The sequence below is a fragment of the Ambystoma mexicanum genome, chromosome 11, assembly GCF_040938575.1.
Source record: "Ambystoma mexicanum isolate Mex_15411 chromosome 11, UKY_AmexF1_1, whole genome shotgun sequence".
NCBI lineage: Eukaryota > Metazoa > Chordata > Amphibia > Caudata > Ambystomatidae > Ambystoma > Ambystoma mexicanum.
In genome coordinates this window covers 783,490,316-783,505,341 of record NC_090934.1, presented here as the reverse complement: position 1 = coordinate 783,505,341, position 15,026 = coordinate 783,490,316, and the positions used below count along the sequence as shown (strand labels likewise).

The following is a 15,026-nucleotide window of genomic DNA, read 5'->3' as shown; positions in this document are numbered from 1 at the left end:
ATATATACTTGTTTTTTTTATAAATATGCTAAATTAGATTTACAAAGCTTATTTGGATGACTATAAAACCTAGCACACCTGTCCAAAGGCGTGTACTGTAATGCAGTGCATAGATGTAACATCATGTGTTCAATGGCTCACTATGTTTCTTCACTGTGTTCTTTTAATGTAAATTGCAGATATCGAGATGACAACTGTAAAAAAGCAAACGTTTGGACTCTTCACCCTCACTACAATGAATGAATCCTAAATAGCTGTAAAAAGTCCACAATTAGGGCTTTTCGCCCTGGCACATACCTGAGAGATCAGACAAAGGTAAAGCAAGGTTGTGGTGCATTTGTGTCTCTTTATTTTGCACCTTGATTGTACATTTCAGATTTAAGGATGACAATTCCAGACTGACTACTTCAAAGATTCTTCATCAAGCGACTTTGTGAAAGATTCAGAATAATCAGAAAGAGGAATGAGGAGATTGCTTTTTGGCCTTGCTCCGACAACACATATATGGTACCACTGAGCGACTCACGTGACGTAGGTAGAGAAGCAAAGGGTGCAATCTGTTCTCGTTTAGTGACCCTCCAACAGGGAATGCATTGTTGATTTCACCATGGTACCTCAAACGTATCATTGAGCGACAATTTGCAAAATGTAAGAAAACCCTTTCTTGGCAAAATATAAAGAAATAGTGACAGTTGCTGCATTTGGTTAAAATACTTCACCCAGTGCAATACCTACGTCACACATAATCGAGACAAGATTTTTGGAAAACATTTGTGAAAAATATACCATTTTGTTGGAAAAGATATATTTCCTGATAATTTTTCAAAGAAAATGCCTTTTGTATCCATTGGCTTTTTCTTACATTGTACATACAAAAAACATCTATGCTACATTTTGAAGGATTGTATTTATTGTCATTTTTAACAACATTTTACAATGAAAATAGAATTTCTGGTTGTGTACTACAAGTGTTTAAGACTATTGCCCCAGAATTTCGGTCTACGTTTTGAACAATATACCAATATGGGCCCTTGGATTTCATTACTGAGTAGTACACTTCATGCCAAATTTAAACTCAACTGTTTTGTTTCTCACGTTTATGAAAAAAATTGAAAAACACTAGCCCACTTAGAAGCTATTTTATTTATTTATTTGTGTATTTGTATAGCGCACCAAACCCATGTAATATCTTGACGAATGCAATGCAAATAAAATGGTTTAAAAATCCAATGGAAATATCTCCTATCAGGCACCTTTTGCCATCTGCATTCCCCCAAAGTTTGATGTATCACTTGTTTTATCTGTTATGTGATGTGTTCACTTTTTAAATGTAGGTTCCGTTTTTACAATTATGATTTATTTTATTTTTGGCCCCTTTGCAAGGCTATTGTATTTCAAAGTGGAAAACTCTTTTGTTTTGTGTACTAGTAATCCCAAGAAAGATCATGAAGTGTGCCAGGAAGCTTTACCACTGTGGTGGAACGAAGGATGTTGAGTGAATTTATAGTGTTTTTTGTTATGCGCTAACCTAGGTGCTGAGAAACACACTGTACAAGGTACAACAAGGCCCCTTGTCTGGTTCTTTGAGGCAAGGGTGACAGAGTTTGTCTCATTCCCCGAGCTCGTACTAGATTGAAAGTCACTGTTAAGCATTTCTATGGCAGAACTTTTCCACACATGCAGGGCACAAATATTACACATCATTGTCCCTCAGCCGGGGCTTCACTCAGCAAGGTTACAGTATGTCAAATAAACTAACAAACACTGGTTCTCTTACTCAAAGAAGAAGCACTGCATAGTATGCATCTTTTCCAGTCACCAAAGCAATTGCTGCAAGCACAGAGGAACTGAGGCTCACTCAAGAGTTACTAGGTGCGCTAGAAAGGATTCCAAGATGGCGGACAGCCTAGATATAGACTCAGACCAATAACATTGGTACAGGTTAGCTTACAGACCACATCAAAACCCAACCCAGCCAAACATGTGCAAATCATAACAACTGAGGGGGGAGGCAAACAGTCCCCAGAGTCAAACCTGAGCCGGGCATTCTTGATGGCATATTTATGACACTTTATCCAATGTGAGTACCTGTTCTTTACTATCTTAATAATAAAGGCACACTGAGTGGAATCTACACGAGATTTGTTGATCATTCTGATCTCCCTTCTTACCAACTGCATAGTTTTTAATACCTATTTATCAAAAGTGTTTGCATTTTCGTTCCAAACTTTAAAGACAACGCTGCTCCCCACCGACGCACATTTTGCAGTCAACTCAGTTATCCTTTCTTCCATATCTTTGGCTGTCATACAACTAAAGTTTGGTGGGGGAGCTCAAATATTTTCATTCAAACAAACGTGTAAAATTATAGTGCTGTGATCCCTTGTATTGCTGTCGATGCTATCTAATTTCCTAACCCGGCTACCTAAGGAACTGCTACAATAGAAGCAGTCTAATGAGGACCATTTATTCCCACAGTGCCAGGTATAGCCTTTGGGCACATCGCCCAGGGTGCGCCCATTCAACATGAATAATTCCCATGTGTTCATAAATTTAGATCACAGTCTGCCCTGCCTATTAGAATTTACTTGGAGCAATCCAGCCAGAATCCTCCAAAACATTTGCACCATACCAATAAGCATTCAGGTCACCAGGAAGCAGAATCTGGTCATTCTCATTTTGATAGCAATTAGTGAGAATATTAATAAGGCTTTCAAATGTTCCATCCATAGGTTTGCCATCCGGGGGATCATATATTCAACAATAACAGCCTGCAAACATTGCTCACATTATCAACATATATTTTCACAGCTAAAACATTTTTCTCCAGTCGAGAAACAGTAACACAGCGGGCATGTGTCATGCTTCTCAGACCAGCAACAAGGTCACCATGAGGGCACCTATAAGGCCTTTTAAAGCCACATTTTGAAAAATGTGAAAGCCGTCCATAACCAAATCAGAAATAGGCCAACATTCCTGCTGCATGAATATGATTCCCTTTTAATAATTTGAGTGACCCAGAAAAATGTAAGAGATGATCGTGCCCATGCGTATTCCAAGTAAGAATGCCAGTTCATGGGAAAGACATGGGAATAGATGGTAACATGTGCATAACCAATTCTACCCTTGTTGGTTATTTATGAAATAAGCCGGATCCTTAGCAGGACAATTTATGGCTTGAAGTGGAGATCTGTGCTCGACAGGCTTCTCTCTGTCTCTATTTAATTGGCTTTTCACCATTTTCATAGTGCCAGTAGCCCAGTCAAAACCAAGCTTAAGTAGTTTGGCACTGTGTGTCTTTATCATCTCTGCTATTGCCACAGAGATATAATGAATTCACGTTGTATTCATCAAGGAGTCTTCAATAATCTGTATGAATTCAAAATCATGTGTTTTTAAAACCGCGAAATCAACTGCAACAAGATCAAAAAGACAGAGAGTGGTTAATTGATTGGGCTCTATTGGAATAGAGGCTAGTCACAATGAAGGTTTTGGGGTCAATCAATACAGCAGGGTGGCCAGCATTCGTATCTATGACAGCTACATGTTTAGAGAGCGTCTTCCCCACAACCTGCTCCATGGTACATTGATCCGGTGCCGAACACCTTTCCACAGAGACCACACAACTGGAGTCAAATTCGGACCCGGTATCTGACTCAGTCTCTTTATCCTTGCGGACATTGCTAGCATCCTCTTGCTCGTTCAAAACCCAACTCGTCAGTGTGCCCATCTTTTTAGCATCTCTCTTCTTTATCCTGTTAGTTTTGTAGTTCTTATTAAGGAAATATCCGCTAAAGCAACACCCTCGGCCTCACCATTAGTGGGGTTTCAGGTTTAGCCCAATTTGGCCTTTTTTGGCTTTATGGATATTTTGTTGTTTTATCTTTTGCCTCTGTTTCCTGGTGAGATATATTTCAGAGGAGTCAGAACTCCCTCCAATAGCAACAATATTGACTTCCTCCCCATTTCCATTCCTGCCCTCTTCATTTGGCAAAGAAATTAAGTTTTCAGGTAACTTGACAAATTCTCGATGGATTAATGTGAGCCAGAAATGGACATGGTTTGGGTCCACAGATCTATTAGCTGTAAAATCTCACCATGCACACATAAGTCTTCATTAATTTTGTCACACAACTTCAAAAGGATTTTAGTTGCAAACTGAAGTGTGGAAATGGCCGCTTATAGTTCAATAGAACAATTGCTAGCAGCAGCCGGCTCCTCAACATCATCATTTTCCACAAACAGTAGAGATGAGGTGCTTAGCCTGTCACCAATATACTGGTTTCCCTGAGATCAGTGCTCTACATGTTCTAATTGGGCAGAAATGGGAGATTCTCGAGATGATGTATTTCTGGGCCTTTCATGCATCACATTTGTGGCTATTTCCGTTTGCAGGGAATAAATCTGATTGACCAATTAATTGTTGTCAAATATAGAATTGTGAGTGCTGTTTTGTAGACTTGTCACAGCGTCTGCATTTCCTTTCACAGATTTCGCTGATTGAAAATATGCTGTGATTTTTCCATTCGGCTGGACTAGCTACTTCATCATACTTTTGGAAGTAGGCTGCATCTAATTATTAAACACAGAATAGAACCTCCCACTTGAGACAGGCTGGGTTTTGATCCTGATTGTAGCATCCCTAGTGCTTTTGTTGTGTAAGTTATAACCACTATTTTTTTATTAGCTCCATCCCTGTAATTAGTTATTAGCAAAGCAGTTTAAAGTGAGCTGCCTTACCTTATCTTTGACACAGCAAAGTGTACGAACACCAAAAGCCCCACTCTGCACCCCTGACTGCCGACTGCTTGTACTAATAGAGCACTTGCCCGACATGAGTGCTGACGTTTGAGCTTTTAGTGTCCACCAGCAGTTCAACTGGCCGAGCACCACACCGCACCAACCCAAAAATAGTGGTTTGTAGAAAATCCAATCTCCGATCTGTCATGTATCCAGCAATATCCAGTGTGGGATATATTTACCCACTCAGCTGTACTCCCTTCCATAACAAAGCTGCACTTCAGCAGAAGCAGCAAAATGGCTACGCTGACTCCTGTGAGTGCCATTGCCTCACGGCACAACTGCGTTTTTCAACTACAAAAAGATGGCTGCACCATCTTGCCAAGCACATATTGGGCAGGTTGGAACAAGGGGGCATACTGAGAAAGCCTGCCAGTATGTTCTTACATGTTCAAAAGAAGGGGGGTGGAAAAGTAGCGCTGCTTTGCTGCAAGCCCAAAGTTCCTATTTGAAAAGGGGAAATATTTACATTTAAAAATAATGCCGCTCTGATGCGCTTTTTCCTCTGTTCCTCATCACAATACTTTTATTAATGAGACCCAGCCATGCTTATCCACATTCACATTGTGCTCCAGCAGACAAGAGCGGTATCCCTGAAAGACAAGCTGTCGTTCAGATCTCAAGCAATCAAAAAAGCTTTCCTTAAGCCACTCGAGAAACGCTTTACTTTTTGGCTACAAAATGTCAAGAATCAATGCGTCTTGTGTCAATTTCAGTGCATCTATATTTAAACAAAGTGCTGCATACAAGAAACTAACTCTGGCTCCAAAACAATGTGGGAAGTCAGAGGGAAGAGAAAAATCGAATTTGCAAGGACAATGCCAGCAGTCACCACATGTTTAAAATGTACTGTTGGCAAGAAAGAAAAATACTTGTTTAAAAGTGTATGTTGGACAAGGTCTTGCACTTATCTAGCAATGTGAAGGGGTTTGTTGCTGGTAAACATATATGGGATGTTTTATTCAACAGGTTTGTTTTTGATTCAGGACAAAATAAAAGAAAATAAAGGAATTAAACTGCATTGGCTGGATTTTGCAAGCTCCAGAACAGGTTTTTTTCTGTTGGCAAAGCTAAGGCTTCCCCCAAAACTTTGACTGACTAAGACAAAGAAAGTTCACATACTCATCAGACTTTCGTCTGGGCTGAGGCCCCTTGCCATAGAAATTATGGGACACGAGTATGTGAAAAAGAAAATCACACCTCCCCGTGACTTCTACAAGAAGCTTCAAAGAAAAACTCCATGACAACCTAGGGCTAAAGGGTGTAGGCTGGAAAGGCATGACCATATTTGGAGGACAATGCTGACCATTTGGTTTAAACAGCTATTTTATTAAGAAACTTTTATCTTTGCAAACACACTTTGTAGGAATGTATGTAATTTTGTGGGTTTTAATTTAAGACATTGTAGCCTTCACTACCAACTTGGGAACAGAAATGGCAGAGAATTGGGTATTCTGAGGAAAGTGTACATGATGCCAATGTAAAATTCAATACTGACATGCCTGATGATAATCCACACACACGTGTAAAGTTATATAATTTTAGGCTGAATATTTCACGCTAAAAATGACCAAAAATCATTAGAAGGGCAAAACAATGTCTCAAACTGGGGAGTTGGACTGGCATGCTCTGCATACAATATGTAACCTGCTTATGTATTTTTTTTTAAAGGCCCCAACTGTACAAATGTGCCATTTATGGCAAAACTGGATTTTAGCTAAAGTAAATGGGGGAGGTTCTGGACATTGTAAAACTCACATCGTAAATCTGACATCATGCTCTTGAAACCCATTTAGCTGATAGGAAGTCAGTAACTATCACCCCTGACCAATCCAGTGGTTTGGAGGCGTGCTTAACTAAGCCTGCCCTATGTATAATTCTAGGATGTCACTATGCTCTATAAAAAGGGGTCCCTGACAGGACTCTAGACAGACTCTTTCCTGAATTCCCTGCACCGGTGTTCCTGATCTTCTACATCCATCTTGCCTGATTCCAGATCCCACTGCAAAGCCACAGCATAGCTGATTCAAGATCCCACTGCAAAGCCAAAGCATAGCTGATTCCTATCCCAGCAAGGCCAAAGCATTGCTGACCATCCCAGCAAGGCCTCAATCCAGAGATCCCATTAAAAAAAAACAATATCCAAAGGGAAAAGTTGTGGTGTTCTTTTGGGAAGCATCCTGAACCAGACTGGCGTTTTGCCCACTAACTGCATGCCCGCTGCAACCCTACCATCCAGCTGTCCTTTTATCTGGTGACCAGACAGGCCCAGCTGTTGTTCTGCTAGGAGAGTCTGCTGCTACCTGGTGACCTGAGCCCTGGAGTCCAGAACCCAGTTGACTGTTCCTAATCCCAAATTTAAGAGCAGACTGTGAGTATCCCACGTCCCATAACACATAGTCTACCCCATCCTGACTTTTCTCTTTGTTCCACTCTCTAAGCAGTCCTACCCATACCCTGACAACTTGTATAGACTGTTCTAATTTTCTGTGCACCCTGTTCTAGTTTCCTAGTGTTAGCACCATTCTTTCCTTCACTTTATCTTGTAACTCATTAGTAACATTTGGAGTCATTTAAATAAATTCCCACATAGATCAGAAACCAGCGGGAAAAGGTTGACGTTGCGAATCAATCTTTGAACGTACTGTGGCTCTCTTTAACAATATAGTCTAAATAATTTAGTTTAAGTAAAATTTGCCTTTCATTTTTATAACCGATTTTTTCTTTTAACTGCTCTATTTTCCTAAAAACGAACCTCCATGGCCTTCGCTTTTCGATTCCGTGTTTTGCACCCGTTTCTGGAGAAAAAAAAAGTTTTGGCATTTAAAACTGCAAACTAGAAAAAATGCAACTTTTCCATGTGCAAATTCGGTTGCACTGAGTTTTCAATTTCAATCTGTTTTGTGAACTGTTTTTGACTCTTATTTTGAGAGGGAAGGTTGGATTTTGATTCTGTTTGCTGCCTCTTATGCCTGACTACCTGATGCTTCAATTTGTTGGTTGAGGGAACATTGCAGGGGGAAACCTTAACTTGGGTGCTATCTATCGCAATTCAAAAAGTGTTCCTATTAATTTGTGCTGTGGATATGTTCTACTAGAAGGTTAACCAAATGCATTGCTTTCATTGCCATTGTCATTATCGCCCCATTGTGATTGCTACCCAATATTAAAATTTTTGTGAACTTTATGAATAAATAAATATTGTATTTTCACCAACCGGCCTGGTTCATGGTCCATTGTGACCCGGGGTATTTGTCAAAGGGGGTATGAGAAGGGCTGGGTACCGGCTCAGTTTGAATTTGTTGAGATTAAAGAAAAAGCTATTGAGTTCCACATCCCAGACTAAAACCAAATGTCCTGGTCCAGTGTGTGACGCCCGATTGGAATACTTAACACCAGCAACAATTACAAAGTCCCACTGACAACTGTTAGCACTTACGGAGCATTTGCTGGACGCCTATGTGCCCTAACTTGGTGAAACCTGAAGTAATTGAAACAATGACCTCCTTGATCTGGGTGAGAGACCTTAGCCCAGTTCTAACACCTTCATCAATTGTGAAAAAACATGAGTGTAACTTTCGAGCAAGGTCCCTCATTCAACAAACATATATATGCAAGAGTAAATAGTTGCCATTCCACGCTAAATATGCTACACAAAATTGAACTGATTCAGACACTGATTCAGATTTTGTACAAATTAAACTACAGCACTAGTCTACTCTTTGGCCTCCCAAAAAAGACATCGACAGATTGCAGGTCATTCCTATAAATTTACAAAAAAAAGAACATGGCAGCTCGCCTAATCGCTATACTGAAGAAATATGACCATATAAAAGGAGCATCCAGCAACATAGAGTGACATGCGCATGTAGAAAAGAATTGAGTTTACATTCCTACACATCAGCTGGAGAGTAAATTGGAAGGCAGGTCCCAAAATTCTCTTGAACTACATAAATTAATACAAGCTGAGAAGAGCTCCGAGGGTGAGCTCTGAGAACATTCTGGTGCCCGGATGCTCCAAACTTCAGAGATTTGGAGGTAGGAGGTTGGCAGTAGAAGGGCCAGATATATGGAAAGGACTACCACAGGAGCCGAGACTGCAACATGACCACTTGAAATTCTAGAAAGAACTAAAAACCTTGTTGTTCTGTAAAGCGTTGCCTAGCAGCTAAAAACACAAAACGAAAACCATCCAACCAGCTACTAGAATCTTCATGTACTGAGTTTGATATATACTAAAAATATATGCTCTACCAAGCCCAGGATTTGTTGTCTCACATAGTATTTGGGAAGCCTTGAAATAATCTGTGTCTTTGTTCCTTTTTACACTGTCTGTTGACAAAACTCACCAAAGGCCATCATCCCCTAAATGTTTCTATGTAAGCACTCTGAAGATAAAATCATTTCGCCGAAGTATTCTTTGGTAAATGACTACAAAAATCTAGGGCAGCATTGGTACTACATCCGGATAAAAGTCTCTATGGGCCAACATAGAGGCGCCGCCCATCTGCACAGTGAGGCCATTCGCATACACTCATGCACTGCATACACCCATTAAAAATAAACTGAGATATCATTGAGAACAGAAATGCCATACCTGAGTGTTGAGCTGCAGTGAAGGGAAAGGCCAAAATCAAAACTGGACATGAATGGTACCATAAGTGTGGAGGTGGGGCTGTGGAGGTGGCAATCAGATAACAGCCTATTGCCCCCCTGAAACCCCCCCTCCTTATCACCTGCTGCTCGTGTGAGTATTAAGAGCTCAGGAATGTGGATATCATAAAAAGGGTGGGGGAGAGAGAGCTAGCTGAATGGGGAAAGATGTTTTGTGCAAAAATGTAGCCAGTTCCAGTTCCACTTCATGGGAAAAGGGACAGAGAAAATGCTACACCACATGTAAAATGGGGAGAGTGACCTAAGGCTGTGAGGAGAAAAGGGGTGAACATTGAGCAATGGAAAGGAATGCAGTGCAAATGTGCCCTTTCAGTGTATGGGTAAAAGGAATGATAAGGTGGATAATACAAAAATATAATAGGTGTAGCCTAGGGAAAGGATTGTACAAAAACATGAAAGAGAAAAAGGAAACGAAATGAAAAACCAATGGACGAAAGAATGAGTGTGGCAAAAGGATGAACTGTGAGGGCTCAATAACAGATGAAATGAGGCAATTGATATGGAAAAAAGGCAAAAGGTCTGATCTAGGGAGGTGGCTGTTTTTTTATAGCTGGTCAAATGAGTGCGTGCAGACAGCCAAGGCTGGGGTGGGAGTAAGCTTGTTCTACGAGATTGTTTAATGGTCCTTAGATGGATTGCCACAGTTAAAGCAAATCAAGGTTGCCACTGGCTCGCTCACGGTCCCACCAATATGTAACGTCCTTGGGAAATAGCTCTTCCGTGAGCTTTTACTAGTTTGGCATCACTAGGTAAAAAGAGAGGTATAAAACCCCAGAGAAAATGCCTAGTACACTGCAAATCTCTGCTTTCCAGGAAGGGCACTGAGCTCTTGCATGCTAATCCTATGGGAGTTAGTTTGGGTCTTGGCGTTGCACAAGAGCACCTTTAAATATGCAAGAAGGAAGGAGCTGTGTGGCGTATAGCTGTTACTACTCATTTAGCAGTCTTGGAAAAAAGTGTTTCGTAATTCTTTTTTCTATTTATTTGCTACAAAAACAGAAAGCAAAATCACATTAAAGTTTGGTTAGAAAGTTCACTGGAGACGGTTTAAATCCCAATTAGTCAATTTCTTCTTGCATCCCTTGGAAAGCGGTAAATCCAGGTGGGTCATAGTAACACCTTTTATTACAGGGTGTCTATTGATATTATTAGTAGCAGCAGCAGTTGCTTTAGTAGTGATAGTATGTACTGTATCACTACCTGCAGCCCTCTCACTCCTGTCTATATCCTAGTGATAGGCCAATTTAGACATAACAAAAACTGTAATTCTGATTTTATTTTATTTATTGACAATCAATGTTCAGATAAATAGAATGATTTTGTCAGGGCAACCAACATTCTTCTAGCAGGACGAAGAAGTGAAAAACCAGGCCTCAATTCTTGGTGGAACAACTATCATACTCTGGCATTAAATACATTAGAAGGAATCTTTTGTTTAGCTTGAGTTCACAATACAGCATTGTAGTAAGAACAGTACTCTGACTTGTTATAACTGTATTTACATGGCGTGGGTAAAACAGTGCACCAGATCCCTTGGTGCCTAGATTTAGAGGTTCAAGCTGGAGGCGCAGCGAGTAGGACCCGCCCCTGGACTGATGAGAGACGAAATGGATTATGTCTTCTGAAAGAGTGATGCTTCCTTACTTTCTCCTGGCTAGTACTGATAATGCCTATATTTTTCATGGCCTAACTATTGTTATGTAATTAATTAAATCCTCATCTAAGGACCTATTAGAAATGGTGGAGCGAAGCTGAAAGCTACTCTCTCTGTTTCAATGCCAACTATACTCATCAGGGTTTAGGTTGTGAAACTGTGATAGAACAAATGATCAAAATCAGTCTAGGTTTCAAAGCAAAACATGTTGATCCTAAGTTTTAATACCAAGCTCTTAAGTTACGGAGTACTCTGCAATGCTAGTTCATCTGTCAATGCACTCATAATTGGAAATCATGTATTTCATTTTGATAGATGCTGCTGTAAACATACCTAACATTTCAGAATAGACTAACCACAGTATTGTTGTGTATCATGATAAGATAACAAACTCAATCCCTCCACCTTACATGCCATGCTCTGACTGACACCTATATTTAGAGTCCAAGATAGAGAAAAATAAGCTTCAATTGCCCATCAGACATGGCCGCTCAGCAGCCATGTTTTCTGGACATGTAGGGGCTCTGCTAACTTTTTCCAATAGAATCCCAGTTTGTCTGTGCATTTAAACAATGTTAAGCCTGATTGGGCTAGTGCGCCTCAGTGTGCCTCATTACACATCAATTTCGTATGGTCTCCATGAAGGGACCCAAGAACATAGTTAAGGAGTAGTACATACTCTGCTTACATGAGAGGCAGAATATGGCTTCACAGTGTAGAGCAGTGAGGGTAACGCAAGAGTCAAATCATGGCGATGGACCCACAGTGGAAATCCCTGAGTGTGCTAACAGCACACCGTAGGACAATGGTTGACATTCTGTGGCACTCCCGATGTTTTGGAGTGCAACTTTTGTCAACCTCAGCCAGCCGGGTCAATGGTGAGAGATTGTGAAAGCCATAGTCTGATACATCTGGAAAGCCACATGTTGCTGACCTGTACTGCAGGACAATCATATATGTATGGGCTGCCAGTCAGTGTTCAATCACTTGATGTCAGTGTTTGGGATTCGTAGTTCAATGATAAAATTAAGATTCTGTTTTTTTTCTCCCTATATAGTTATCATACCAAAGAAGTAGCATCCAAGCTGCGCAGAGTTCTCCCATCAGTACACCACAGATTTGAGTAAAGGAAATTGGTCAGTGTCATTGTCGTAATATCAGACATACGATTCTGCTTACTGTGATAAGTCCCCTTCCCACAATATGCAGACAGCAAAGTTATCTCTAGTGGGTAGAAGCATCTCCCAGAAGCTCAAGAAGCCGAGCGTGCACGCTAAACCACTGACCCCAGGAAGCAGCAAGACCGCAGGAGGCCCTTTAGGACAGAGCAGGCCAGGCAACAGGAGGTCCCACTGCAGCCTCAAGCACTGGGGTCCACCTCAAGAGGAAAGGTTCAGTAGCGTGCGATGAGACATTGAGAAGGACAATACCATTTGAGAATGTTCACATTCACGTGTATACCTATCAGGTGCTTATTTTGTTAAGTGTAACACAACGTGTTTAGTTGTGTAAGGCAACCATCAAAATAACGTGATCTATATGAGTAAGCTGACACGTGAAACCCACACACTGAACCTGTATGCTTATATTCAGTACCTCGTCATACTGCTCAAAGAAGAGTACCAATAACTACAGAGGTACACACACCCGAATTGGCCTGTTCTGACACTCGACAACATACAGGAAGACATGCAGACATAAACAAACACGCGCATGCACAAGACACAGCATCAATCCTGCGAGTTCTACCTGACTCGTCCTTCGGTTCCTTGATAGCTGGAGCCTGCGTGTGAGAGGCCTTGGTGGTGGGAGGGCTATCCGGCTGCAGGCACCTTCTGATGGACAGATTTATCGGCTCGTCCAGCATGCTCTGCATGGGCAAAACCAGCTCATTCATAGCCTTTAGGGTCTCGGCGACAGACTCGTTTGCCAGAGCCTCATCCGCACAGCTGTAATCCTCTGTCTCGACCTAAAAATAGAAAAAAACGGCGACATGCAGCAGTTATCAACTTGCGAGAGCGGAAGCACGGCGCATACACGCCAGTAGGCGTCGTGTGCGGGGACCGTGAACCCCCCCCCCCCCGAGGTGCACCGCGCATTACCTTGCACTTGGCATCGGCCCTGAGGGCATCACCTGTTGCCAGGCTATCCGAGGGCCCCGCGCGCAGGCCGTCCGTGGCGCTGATTACAGCAGCGCCGCAGCTGGGCGCCGTTTCTGCCCGGAGATCCGCGGAGCAGGGGGCGCCGTGGGACTGGGCGACAGTTTGGCAGGCAGCCGCTTGCATTTCCGGATCCACCGAGCGAGAGAGCCTTGCTGGCGACGATTCCACGTCGAGGGGGCTGGAGAAGCCCACGATGCTCGCCGAAGCTGCACGCTGAAAAACAAACAATATGTTAATCAGCTTTAAGGGAAAGAAACGGAACCGCTGCAGCACTTTCACGAGAACAGGGGAGCGACACGGTGTTTCATTATGAAACCGCCGTACCACTAGTGGCCCGGAGTAACCATTGCACAGTAACTTTCATTCACCAAAGGGCTCCCTGATACACCGGACCATGGGGGACCATATGCGGTGGCCTGTCCGCACTGGGTGCCCTGCCTGGCCTTCCCCAGGACCCATCTCATTACACTTTCGTCTTCTGCATCTCCTCTTAAAGCAGCATAGAAACAATCCTTCAAACGTTTTACTGCACAGTTTTGTAAAAAAAAACAATATTTCAAGAATGAGTTCCTGAAGGAAACGGGTGTGACCTCTAGGGTCACTAATCTCCACAGTTGGTAAATAGCCCTATAGCCGTCACAACAGTTCAATACGTTGCATTTTCAAAAAGAAATAAATCTGAATGCTCATTGATATTGCATCTTGAATGTTATTCTTTTGCTGCTATTAGACGTTCTGTGGTGTGTGTGTGTGTGATTTAATGTGAATGTGCTACACCTGACCCCAGTGTAGGTGTTAGTGCTCCATCTGTGGAGACTGAGATGTGATGGCGCAGCCCGCCCGGCTTGCGGTAAACATTCAGGTAGTGGACAACACTGCCTCTGCGGCTTGCCAAGACCCTCCTGCACAGAGACACCATGGATTTCTGCAGCGTTACCTTCAAAGGAGCCAGTCTTAACCAGCCTTCAGTAACTGCACTTGTAATTCTGTTTTAAAATAAAAGTGTAGGGAGAAGTTGAAACTTGCACTTCCAGTGTACTGCACTGAAAAGTCTCCTTAAACAGCAGGTGCATGTGTTTTGGGGTTTGTATTGTGCGTGCGAGTTGTTGTAGTGATGGGGTTTGTGGGGAGTGCTGCAGGCCGTTAGGTAACATAGTTCCACTACTTCTTTTTATACACTTCAACCACTGGCTTCATTCAAATGGTAGTTTACTTTCACGTAAATGTGTGCCTGTGAGTCTGTCTCGTGCCATTGGAATGTACTTGTCCAGTGAGCTTTCACAGGTTCAAATCTGCATAGAGCTGCACTGGGTGCAGTCCAGCGACTTTCTGGAATGGCCAATGAACTGGCCCATGAACGTGTTTGTATTTCGCACTTAAACCTCGGCGTGGCATGCTGCTCTGAGTAAAGGCTGTCCAGCAAACTGTTCGGATGAGCAGGTTTGAAGCCAGTTCATACACCGTGTTTCATGCACCTTCCTGAGAAGTTTAAGCATCCCATGTTCCCAAGGCCCAGGCTTTTTTTTTTTAAGTGGGCGGTGCACTTCAATACTAAGCTAACTGAGGTTTTACTAGGACATTTCGGTGGTCAGCTAGCTTATTTTGATTTTTTGATTTATGTGTTATCTTCCTGGTCTTTATATCTATGTTATCAAACTCTTATGTGTTAAAGTGTCCTGATACTGTTTTCTTCTCGAAAGTGATGTGTTTGACAAATGTTGTCTGCTACTACAACA

General features: G+C 42.1%; 1 protein-coding gene across 1 annotated transcript in view; it reads right to left on the bottom strand.

The window, feature by feature from the left end:
• Positions 1-15,026, bottom strand: part of TRIM66 (tripartite motif containing 66) — a 482,967-nt gene that overhangs the window by 99,302 nt on the left and 368,639 nt on the right. Inside the window, exons 10-11 of the mRNA XM_069623711.1 lie at positions 13,231-13,503; positions 12,878-13,097 (exon numbers count right to left, since the gene is read on the bottom strand). Of these exons, the coding sequence (XP_069479812.1) occupies positions 12,878-13,097; positions 13,231-13,503 (493 nt within the window). The remainder of the gene's footprint in view (positions 1-12,877; positions 13,098-13,230; positions 13,504-15,026) is intronic.